Consider the following 12,424-nt stretch of genomic DNA (forward strand, 5'->3'; position numbering starts at 1 on the left):
TCTGACCGCTTGTGAGAAGGTCTGCCGTAAATAATAGGTTTTAAAGGAGGCTATGACTCCTTGATCCATTGGCTGAAGTAGCGATGTCGTGTTGGGGGTTAAAAATACAACCTTTACATGGGGGTGAAGTTCATCTAAAGTGCTTGAATGTCCGGGTGCGTTGTCAAACACAAGGAGAATCTTGAAAGGAATTTTCTTGGCCAGGCAATAATGTTCAACAGCAGGGACAAAATGGTTCAAGAACCAATCTTCAAAGATGGCAATTGTAACCCAAGCCTTAGCATTTGCTTTCCAAATAACAGGAAGAGATGTCTTAATGATGCAACGAAGTGCCCTTGGATTTAGGGAGCGATATACAAGCAAAGGCTTGAGCTGAAATCCCCGGACGCATTACCCCCAAGCAATAATGTTAGCCTATCCTTCGATGCCTTATGCCCTGGTGCACTTTTTTTCCCTCTTTTGAAATGTAGGTCCTTTCAGGCATTTTTTTCCAAAATAAGCTAGTCTTTTCTACATTAAATATTTGATCTGGCAAATAACCTCTCTCCTTATTGAAGGCATTTTGAAAATCCAAATACACAACATCCATAGCCTCTCTCTTGTCCATCCTACTTGAGATTTCCTCAAAAGATTCCAATAGGTTGGTCAGGCAGGATCTTCCCTTCATGAAACTGTGCTGGCTTGGACCTATTATGTTATGTACCTCAAGGTATTCCTTGAGGATCAACTCCAACAACTTTCCAACCACTGGCGTCAGACTAATAGACCTATAATTTCCTTTTTTCTGCCTCCTTCCTTTCTTGAACAGCGGAACTACATTTGCAACCTTCCAATTCTGTGGAACCGTGCCAGAGTCTATTGATTCCTGGAAAATAATTTCCACTGCCTCCACAATCTCCAAAGTCACCTCCTTCAGAACCCATGGGCGCACCTCATCTGGTCCGGGAGACTTATCTATCTTCAGTCCATTTCGCTTACTAAGCACTATCTCTCTTGACTGTTCTTAATTCTATTCCCTGAGACATCTGATTATCAGGTATATTGCTATTGTTTTCTTCAGTGAAGACTGATGCAAAATACTCATTTAGTTCCTCTGTCATCTCTTTGTTACCCATTATAATTTCTCCAACATCATTTTCAATTGGTCTTATATCTACCCGTGTGTCTCTTTTACTCTTCAAATATTTTAAAAACTTTTAGTATCCTTTTGTTTGTTATTTGACAACTCCCTTTCATAATTCATCTTTTCTTTCCTAATGACTTTCTTTGTCTCTTTTTGTATTTTTAAAAATGTCCAAGTCCTTTGTTTTCCCACTAAATTTTTCTTCCTTGTCTGCCCTCCCTTTTGCTTTTATTTTAGCCGTAACCTCTCTTGTTGGCCACATTTGTGCCATTTTTCCATTCATCATTTTCTTTTTTCTTGGAATATATCTATCTTGCACTTTCTTTATTTCTTGTTGAAATATCCAATTCTGCTCTGCTGTCCCTCCAACTAATTTACTGTTCCAGTCCACTTGGGCCAGTTCCTCCCTCATTCCACTGTAATTTCCTTTGTTCCACTGAAATAGTGACACCTGATATCAGCTTCTTTTCAAATTTGAAACTGAACTCAGTCATGTTATGATCAATACTTCCCAAGGGTTCCATTACCTGTCGTTCTCTAATCACCTCCGGTTCATTGCACAGTACCCAATCCAAAACCACCAATCCCCTGGTTGGCTTATCAACAAGCTGCTCCAAAAAGCCAGCCCATAGGCATTCTACAAACTTTTTCTCCTGAGATCTGGAAACTTCCTGACTTTTCCAATCACCTTTTATGTTAAAATCCCCCATAATTATTTTAACATTTTCTATTTCCAGCTGTCACTTCTAGTCCACTTCCTGGCTGTTTTTTGGGGGCCCGAGTATAACTGATATTAGGGTCCTTTTACCCTTTTCATTTCTTAACTCATCCCACTTCTGACCCCATGTCCCTTCTTTCTAGTGATTTAATTTCATTGCTTACCACTAGGGCCACACCACCCCCTCTACCTACCTGCCTATATACTGTGTACCCTTGGACATTCAGCTCCAAGTCACATCCATCATTAAGCTATATCTTGGTGATGGCACAGTCATATCTTTTAATCTGTAGCTGTACAACAAGGTCATCTACTTTATTCTTATTGCTCAGTGTGTTTTACAGTATTCTTAGACTGGTATCAATTATCAATTTTGCTGCATTTCTACCTCAGGTTCCCTGCCACATCCTATGCATTCTGTAAATTGTCAAAAAGAGTTGAAAGGAACTTGCTGTTCAGCAGTTATACTTAAGATAGCTGAAGGGTAACATTCAAGCCAAGTGTTGGCCAATGAAGTGATTCCCCTATCCAATATAAATTCTTTAAGTAATCGAATGCAATTTTGTTTACTTAACCAGAATAATTCTGTATGATTTATTGTGTGGAGATTGTGGGCTGTGTGAACTGCATTCTCTTTTGACCATGTTTTCCTTATACAGTATTTAAAAGTTAGGAGGCTCCAACTTTGTTGCCACAGAAGACTGTGGAGGCCAAGTCATTGGGTATATTTAAGGTGGAGGTTGATTACTAAAGGTATCAAAGGGCAAAGGCAGGAGAGTAAAGTATATCTGCCAGGATTTGAATGGTGGAACAGGCTTAATTTTGCTCCTACATCTTAGTGTTTTAATTAAGAATGTGAATACAGTGTGTCTTGAACTCTTTGGAGGAGAATCATCAACTGTGATGGTTTCCTCCTGCTTTGTGTTGAGAAATTTTTGTTTTTGAGTAAACCTTTATCTCAGATATCATGTTTGAATATTTGTTTTGGGTGTCCCACAAGCATGGCCCTGCTACTTTCAGTTTTACTTTGACAAAGCTTGTGCCATTGAATCACATCCAAGTACATAAACAGTTCTTCAATTTTACACAAATATCCTTCTTGTTCATAAGCTGTAATTTGAGGGGTTTTAGTTCTGCATATCTGAAAATGAGCGAATGAGCAAATGGTCAGTGAACACTACTATTTTCAATTTAAATTTAGAGATACAGCACGGTAACAGGCCATTCTGGCCCACTAGCTTGTGCTGCCCAATTACATCCAATTAACCTTCAACCCCAGGTACGTCCTAAATGGGGGAGGAAACCAGATCCCGTTGGAGGAAACCCACTCAGACAAGGGCAGAAACATACAAACTCCTTTCACAGACAGCTTGGGATTCAAACCTTGGTCCCGATCAGTGGTGCTTTAACAGCGTTGCACTATCCGCTACACTAACTCTGCTGCCCTTTTATTTTTGGGCATGTTTTTCAAATCTAGGCTTTTGTTTTTGCTTGCAGACATGAGAAACCAACAGTGTACAGCAGTGCCATCTGCAGTGAAAAACCACAACTATTTGACTTTGCTTCAGGAAGAGCAGCTGGCTCTTACCAACACTTGCGCTCAGAATGGAGATGTCGCTTATGGGACAGGTACATGAAGCAGATAAGAGAACCTTGCTTGTTATCTGAGAAATCTGTTGATTTTGCTTCAAATATTTGCTCATATTCTGATCTGATTCTCAATGACCAAATGTGCAAGTGGACTTGCGCAGGATACTTCTGGTCTCCTTACTTGAGAAAAGATGCATACTGGCTTTGGAGGTGGCCCAGAGGAAGTTAACCAGATTCATTCCAGATAGCGGTTAGCCTATGAGGAGAGATAGAGTCGTCTGAGGTTGTACTTATTTGAATTTAGAAGAATGAGAGGGGATATTATCAAATTATAAAAGGTGGGCAAGTTATTCCCATTGGTGGGGGAGACTAGAACTTGGAAACACCGCCTCAAGATTCAGGGTAGTAGATTTAAGACAGAGATGGAGAGGAACTGCTTTTCTAAGATGGTGGCAGATCTGTGGAATTCTCTGCCCTTTGAAGCAGTAGTAAACATATATTACACAAGGTGGGATAGATTTTTACATAGTAGGGGAATTAGGGAATATGGGGAAAGGCAGGTAGGTAGGGATGATCATCAGATTAGCCATAATCTCATTGAATGATGGAGCCGGCTCGATGGGCCGGGTGGCTGACCCCTGCTCCTATTTCTTATGTTCTTACACCTTGGATTCCAATTACAAACTTGCCAACGGGATGCCACATGCAGCCAACCAACCCCAGAGAAGCTTGTGATGGTCTGAGGTGTTGTAGTTACGTGATATGTTTGGAGATGTTGTACAGACAAGTGCATTTAACTCTAAAGCATTATCAGTAATTGTTTGTCCATTGTGCTGGTGTTTAACAAAGTCCACAATGGGGTTGACAAATGGCAGGTGACTTTTAAAAATCCATGATCATGCAGCACAACATAGGCCATTCAGCCCATCAAATCCATGCCCACCACAAACGACCTGCCCCCACCAAACCTGGACTAACCCCATTTCATTGACTCCAGGTTCTCTTCAATTTTCCCTAGATTCTACCACTCACCTATACTCTGTAAATTGATAGTCTCCAAACACAATACAGACTAACCTGTCTTTGGAATGTGTTGGAAACCAGAGAGGTTTTAGCGAGTGAACTCCTCGCCATAACTGCCGGAAGTGAGGATTGAAACCATCTCCGAAGCTGTGAGGCTGCATCTCCTTTGCTCTGCTCTTGTGTTACATGGGTGCCGGTCATCTTGAATATAATAAGGCTGAACCATTTCCCCATGATATTCAATGGATCCATGATCACTGAGTCCTTATGACTCCTCAAAGTCTCTTTTAATTCAGCAGTCAGCTCTGGCTTTGATTGATGCAGCCATGATACACAAAATTTCCACGATTTCGCATGACAAACCAGTTGATTGGAATCCTTGAAACCGATATCTCTTTTCCTCCTCACCGCCCAGGCAGTTGCCTGTGCTATCAGCATAACACACTGCTGGAACTTGCTCACTTAACATTACACTTTGAGTCCTACACAGCAGGTGATTTGATGAGACAGGGAGGAAGCAAGAAGTTCAGAGAGGTTGAAAGTGAGGAGGTTGGGATAGACCAAAGAATAAAGCTTAAAATTCAAAGGGAGCAAGAGGAGATGGCTCTGTGCACAGGATGAGAATAACTGCTGTCAACTGCAGAAGGAGCAAGAAGCAAATTGGAAGTTTGAGAAAATAGACCACACATATTGGAATTCAGACCTCGATGAATTAAATGTCTGTACGTGGATGTGCATCAACAGAAGGAAACAAAAAATATCAGAAGGGATGATGAAAATGAAGAACACCTTGAAATTCCTCTTTCAGTTGTGTTGGACAGTTTGTGGGGTTGGGCCTGGGTGGTTTCACTGGCTGGACCTCTCACTCCAAATCACAGCAGCCAATCAGGTGTCCTATTTAAATAGTACACAAGACAAATGTCTATATGGATGCACTTGCAACCTAAACTGATCCCGCAGTAAAAAAAAAATTGGTTGATTTGAACTTTTAACAGGAAGGGCTGGTTTCCTGATGGGCTTCTGGGGTCAACATCTTTCTTTCTTGCTGGTTGACTCCATCTCCTCCTGCATTACCTGAGATCAGCCTCCTCCTCTTTAGTTCTTTGACTTGCGGAAATGTTTAATTTTAATTCCCTCATGTATACCGGGAATTGATGTTCCATGCCCCTAGAACTGGAGATGTGATAGTTAAAAGGACTCGTGTGGATAAGAGGATTGTGGTTAAAGCAGTTGGAACCATGTTGTTTGGAGATGAGAAGACTTGAAACCTACAAGGTCCTAAAGGTACCATATCAGAATGGGGTGTGGGCTGCTGACAACTCTGGTCGAGGGGTTCACACTAGACTCTGGACTGGTGGAGACTGACTTGAGACTGGCTGAAGGGGTACCAGGTATTGGAATGGGATGCGAGAGGTGCCGAGGGTCCTGAAGGTTTGCTGATTGTGTCGGAGGTTCAGATCAGGAGCTCGGGCGGCTGATGGTTTGGACTAGACTCTGTGTGGCTGCAGCAGTGCTGGAGGTGAATCCACGGACCCTCAGTGGTGACTCTGGGGGGGACTCTCTTTTGCTTCTCTTTCTCTGACTGCAAGAGGCGCTTCAGGCAATTTCTGCCAAAGGTGAATCTATCTGCCTTACGCAGATGAAAGCAAATTCCGTGTAACATTGCACTGTTTTTATTACACAACAATAAAGGAATCTTGAATCTTGAGCAGATCCTGGGATGTTTACAATTGCGGGAGAGCCTCCAATGAGGTGACATAGTTACAAGATAAAGCAACAGACAACAGAAACTGAGGTTCATAGCAATGATGTTTGCAAAAGGGGTGAATCTTCAGAATTCTCTCTCCTGGAGGGATGTGGAGGCTAGATCATAGAAAGTATTGAAGACCAGGTAGATAATCGTTTGAGGAGTTGGGGGGGCGGGGGGATGGTGGGGGAAGCCATGATCATCTTGAGTGATGGGGTGGGAGTGCAGCACCATATACCAAACTCTTGTCTATTTTCTTGTGGTTCAAGACTTTTACCCTGGCATAAACAATCTAAATGTTATTTTTTTCTTCCATTTAAGGTCTTGATGACAATTACACCGAGCTGCACAGGATTCTAAATGATTTCTGTGATATGAATTGTGAACAATCTGAAGGGAGAATAGGTACGTTGTCTGATTGAGTCTCTTCTAAACAGGCGAATGGATGATAGATTCACACTCTGCAACCTAACTAACTGCAACCATCTCCTTATTATGTAGATGGGATCTTAAAGTACTTACAGGATCCACGGCCATTTAACACAATAGAACTAGAGCAATATTTTGGTGAGTCACTTTCATTGGTTCAAAAAGCTATGACCTTTGCTCAAATAAATGCAAATGTTGAATATGGTGCTCTGTCCACTGTTGATTCTGTTGGGATAATTTCCTTAGGGAGCTAGAGAAATTGAAGAGGAGGGGGGAAACTGCAGGGAGCTGGGGTCAGGTATGGAGGGTGTCAGGGAAGGGGATGTGTGGAGGGAGCTGGGGTGTAGTTTCTGGAGGGAGTCGGGGGAGGGAGAACTGAAGGGAGCTGGGGGGGTTTGGGGAGGGAGTCGGTGGGCGGGGGTGCAGGGAGCCAGGTTGGGGGGGTGTGGGAGGGTGCTGGGGGGTCTGGAAGGAGCTAGGGTGGGTGTCTGGAGGGAGTTGGAGAGGGGGTCTTGAGAGTGTTGGGGGAGGGGTACATAGGGAGATGGGGGGGGGGCAGTGGGAGCATTGCTCCAGTGAGGTCACTCATACTCCTCAGTAATGAACTGCAGGTTGGTACCAGCCACAACTGAACTGAAAATGTTTTAAATAATAAAACTGACATGTCAAATAAGTAATTGATTATAATTGATAGCTTTATCATATCCCTGATTTTCATTCCAATCTTTTCATCAAGTATTCACTGAATTCACTCTGACCTGTTAAGTCATTGCAAAGGAGTGAGGTCAGGAAACCGCGTCACATGCACCCTGCCAAGGCCTGTTCTAATCTAGTTTTCCAAAGTAAGGTATCATCAGTATTTTATGGCATTGATGGCATACCAGATGAATTCATTGGTATACAACCTGGTCTCCCCACTTCCATCAGTGTTCTAGCACCGCACTGTGATGAGATCCAAAGAAATTCGCCCAAGAATGAGTGCCACCAAAATTTTCAGTTGAAATTTGAAGATTGAAACATGATGGTTTAACAATTTTATTTGACTCTTTTATCTCTTTTGCAGGCGAAGAAATCTCAGTTAGAGCCACTCCATTAAGTAACACCACTTGTAAGTGTTTTAATGAATAAAGGGTGTGTGGGTGCACAGCAGGATGTTATCGTTTGAGGGTTGCACCAAACCAAGATCTTTCACAAAATTGAGTGCTTGGATCTGTTGGAGTGTCTACACTCTTTATCACTTGTTGGCTTGCAGCGGTGTTGTTGTTTCCCAATTATAAGTTGACAAGAAATTTAAACACTTTCATCTAATGTAGAATAAGTTTAAATCCTGCAAATAGCACACCTTTCTAAATTGTTTAATGATTCACAAATTCCATTGTTCAAATTCATTTCCTTCTGGGTTGACACCAGGTTGGGAGTAGGAGACAGGAAAGGTTGACCATTAGCTTACAGACATGTTATTTCTTGCTTGAGGCAACAGGCAGTCAGGGAGTACCATTGTTGTTTCAGTTAATGTTTAAGGCTATCTGACATAATTTCAAATGGTCAGCAGAATCTGAAGTCCACCAAATGGAAAGTGACTCTGCATATTCAAATTTGGATCTAATATCGATTTTAATCTCAGATCTGTGAATTAAAGTAGGTGAACATGCCTCTTTCTTTAATACTTGCTTTGTGGTGAGATCACATAGATTTATGTAGGGATACAGCACATAAACCCAACAAGTCCACTTTAAATTTTCTCCTCCATTTGAGTGACCTCCTCCTCAGTTTTCTTCTCTAAAGAAGATCAGTGTATTCCTTTGTCAACCCTCATTCACTTCTCCCTGTGGTAGTGAGTTTTCTTCCTGAATGCTCTTTGTCCAAGATGTTCCTTCTGAATTCTCTTTTGCAGTTCTTTGGGAACTGTTTTTATAACAATGGCTTCTAGTCAGGTCCTTCTGGCAACTCATGGCATCGCTGCCTCAATGCTTTGGGGGCCTGGGTTCAATCCTAGTCTCAGATGCCATCTGTGCCGTCCCCTTGAATCTGTCGGTAGCTCTGGTGTCCTCCCACATCCCAAAGATGTGTGGGTAAGTTAATGGGATATTCTGAATGATCCTTCATGTGGATAAGTGGCGAAAGAACCGAAGAGAGTGCGGTGGGGGATATGAGCGAGATCAAGTTGCAGGGAAAAAGCGAAGGGGAATGGAAGTGATGAGATTGTTCTGCTTGAAGTTGGCATGGACTTGATGAGTTCAATGGTGTCCACCTGGCATTGCATACTAATTAGTAGAAATCTGTGTGAAAGCCCCATGAACTATTTGCACAAGGGATATATATAAATAATAACTGATGATATGTTAACATTAAGTAAAGGGAATAACATTACTTGTGAAGAAAATGTTCAATTGAATGTTCTGTGTTGCATGCAGTGGGATTTTTGGATAGCGTGTACATTGAAATATAAAGATAAAGTTTCCTGAACATCTGGCGCATATGCCCTTCAAAATAAATAGTACAATTGTTTCTAAATATTCTTGGTATATTTTACATTTGAGGGCATTGATAAAAATCATTTGATGATGTTTTCCACTTGAATAATTTCTCAGTCTAAGGAACGAGGAACCTCATCAAAGTTTCACGCAAACAAGATATGGGCAGCAAGGTTGGCATAGTGAGTAGTGCAATGTTGTTACAGCGCCAGTGATCAGATCCAGAGCTCGAATCCCACACTGTTTGTACCTTCTCCCCGGGGGGCTCTGGCTTTCTCCCACCCTTCGAAAATGTACTGGGGGTTGTAGGTCAATTTGGTGCAATTGGGGGGAATAGGTTCATGTGATGTATGTAATGTGATGTATGTATGTATAAATGTAAAGAAAAGTGGCTCCAACACAAATATACATAGCAAGATCATGGTTTGGCCATAATGATATCATTCTTATTGACAAAAATAAAAACATTCCAAAACCTGCAATTGAAAAAGTTCTTTGCACATCTATTCTATTAAAACCTCTTCATAGTTGCAAATCCACCATGAAGTCACCCTTCTGTTTCGATTTTTGTTCGAACTAAGTGACTAAGAAAGGACATTAAAATTCTTCTGGTTTGTCGTCATGTCATAATCTGACAGTAATGTTGCTTGCATTGATGTCAGTCCCTCTGTCTGCTGCTGGAGAAAAGGACCCCAACATTTGTGTGGCAGAAGGTGATGTTCCCTCGAAGTGACAGAGGTGGCTTTTTGAATCCCAACTTTCTCCAATACCCATTGACAGCCCGGATAGTACACCTTCATGTTAAAGAGAAGTATGGCATCATTGAGTTTGATGTAATGGGAACACCTGCTTCATGGTGCCTTTCATATAAGAGGTGTATAAGGGTTTGCTGTAAAGTACCTTGAAGAAGGGCTCAGGCCCGAAACAACAGTTGAGATTAAGGAATAGAAAGTCTGAGATTAAGGAAGAAGTAGTGTTGGATCTTCTTAAAAACATTGATTGATAAGTCCCTAGGGCCAGTCATGATCTACCCAGGTTGCAGTGGGAAGTGAGGGAAGAGATAGCAGGTGCGGAGACTATGATCTTTGAGTCCTCTTTGGCCACAGGGGAGGTGCCAGAGGATTGGAGAATGGCAAATACGGTCACCTTGATTAAAAAAGGTAATGGGGGAATCCTGGGAATTATAGACTGGCGAGTCTTGTCAGTGGTATGCAAATTATTGGAGAGGATTCTTAAAGTTTGGACTCAAGGATATTCAGCATGGCTTTGTGAAGGGAAGGTCATGCCTCATGAGCCTAACTGAGTTTTTTGAGGAGGTTAAAAAAAAAAGAAATTGATGAAGGTAGGGTGATAGATGTGATCTATATGGATTTTAGTAAGGCATTTGACAAAGGCCCACATGAGAGACTCATTCAGAAAGTCATGAGGCATGGGAATCCATGGAACCTTGATTGTGTAGATAAAACTTTGGCTTGCATGTAGAAAGCAGAAGTTAGTAGTGGAAGGAAAGTATTCTGCCTGGAGGTCAGTGACTAGAGGAGTTTTGCAAGGATCTTTTCTGGGACCACTGCTCTTTGTGATGAAGAGGCCAAAGGAGGGGTCAGTAAGTTTGCAGATGATATGAAGGTTGGAGGAATTGTGGATGGTACTGAAGGTTGTCCTAGGTTACCAAAGGACATAGACAGGATGCAGAGTTGGGTGGAAATGTGGCAGTTGGAGTTCAATCCAGATAAGTGTAAGGTTATGCATTTTGGAAGGACAACCAGAAAGCTGAGTACAGGGTTAATGGTTGTTTACTTAAGAGTGTGAATGAACAGAGGGACCTTAGGGTCCAAATCCATGCTTCCTCCAAGATCACTATGCAGATTGGTAGGATAGTTAAGAAGGCCTATGGGATGTTGTACTTCATTAATAGGGGGAATGAGTTCAAAAGTTGTGAGGGCATGTTGTAACTGTACAAACCTCTGGTGAGACCACACTTGGAATATTGTGTTCAGTTCTGGTCACCTCATTATAGGAAGAATGTGAAGCTATGGAGAGGGTGTAGAAGAGATTTACCAGGATGTTGCCTGGATTGGAAAACAAATCTTATGAGGCAAGGTTAGCAGAGCTAGGACTTTTCTCTTTGAAGCGTAGAAGGATGAGAGGAGACTTAATATAGGTCTACAAGATTCTGAGAGGCATAGATAAGGTAGACAGCCAGCACCTTTATCCCAGGGTGGGAGTAGCAAACACTAATGGACATCTGTACAAAGTGAAGGGAGAAATGTTTAGGGGAGACATCAGGGGTAAGTTTTCTATACAGAGAGTTGTGGGTACCTTTGTATATTATCAGTTAAGATCATTTGTAAAACAGATATGTGGCCGACATATGATTTTATTGCCTGAAACTAGTTTTGAGAAATATGTACTTTCCATACCAAAAAAGGGGTATATATCTGATTTGTATTGTATTTTACAAGAAAATGAAAACAAGACAGATTGGGATAAAGATAAGTTGAAATGGGAAAAAGATTTAGGTTCTATAATAGCTGAAGAAGCCTGGATGGAAATTTGTCAGAATAGTATTTGGAAATTGATTAATGCTAGATTAGCGATGATTAATTATAATTTTATACATCAATTATATTTAACACCAGAGAAATTTAAAAAGTTTGGTCTTAGTAAGGCAGATTGTTGTTTTCGTTGTGATCAGACGGCCAATACTTTTTTTACATACAGTTTGGTTTTGTGATCGATTGCAACAGTTTTGGAAAGGTATTCAATCTATATTTAATAGTTTATATAATATCTATGTTGTATTAGATCCTCATATATTTTTATTAGGGAATATGCAATCATTAATTGACTTAGGCTTAAATGATTATCAGATTTCTTTTATCTATTTAGCCTTAGCGGTGGCTAAGAAATGTATAGCGCTTACTTGGAAAGATAGAAATATACTAACCTTAGATAGGTGGTATTTAGAGATGAAGTCTTGTTTAATTATGGAAAAGATACCTTTTTCAATTCAAGATAAGATGTCTTTTTATAAGCTGAAGTGGACTCCATTTGTTAAGTACATGCAATTAAGTTTGACTTAAATATGTTTTATGTGTGATATTTTAGATTGATAACTTTTTTTTATTAGTATTTTTACTTGTTATTTTTTTTGTTTGTGAGTGATTTTTTATATATAATATTACTAACTTTATTCACTCTTTATTTTTGGGGGGAAGGGTGGGTTTTCTTTTATATATATATATAGATTTTTTTTAGTGGCCGTAGATATGGGGGGGGGGGTTAGACTGACTTAAGTTAGGTCATTAATGCTGTGTTGT

General features: G+C 40.9%; 1 protein-coding gene across 4 annotated transcripts in view; it reads left to right on the forward strand.

The window, feature by feature from the left end:
- The window catches only part of ciita (class II, major histocompatibility complex, transactivator), a 79,787-nt gene that overhangs the window by 32,029 nt on the left and 35,334 nt on the right, over positions 1-12,424 (forward strand). For all 4 annotated transcript variants that reach the window (XM_069906960.1, XM_069906959.1, XM_069906958.1 and 1 more), the window contains 4 exons: positions 3,339-3,470; positions 6,523-6,606; positions 6,703-6,768; positions 7,694-7,738. In XM_069906960.1, the coding sequence (XP_069763061.1) occupies positions 3,339-3,470; positions 6,523-6,606; positions 6,703-6,768; positions 7,694-7,738 (327 nt within the window). The remainder of the gene's footprint in view (positions 1-3,338; positions 3,471-6,522; positions 6,607-6,702; positions 6,769-7,693; positions 7,739-12,424) is intronic.

The sequence above is a fragment of the Narcine bancroftii genome, chromosome 12 (assembly GCF_036971445.1).
Source record: "Narcine bancroftii isolate sNarBan1 chromosome 12, sNarBan1.hap1, whole genome shotgun sequence".
NCBI classification, from domain to species: Eukaryota; Metazoa; Chordata; class Chondrichthyes; order Torpediniformes; family Narcinidae; genus Narcine; species Narcine bancroftii.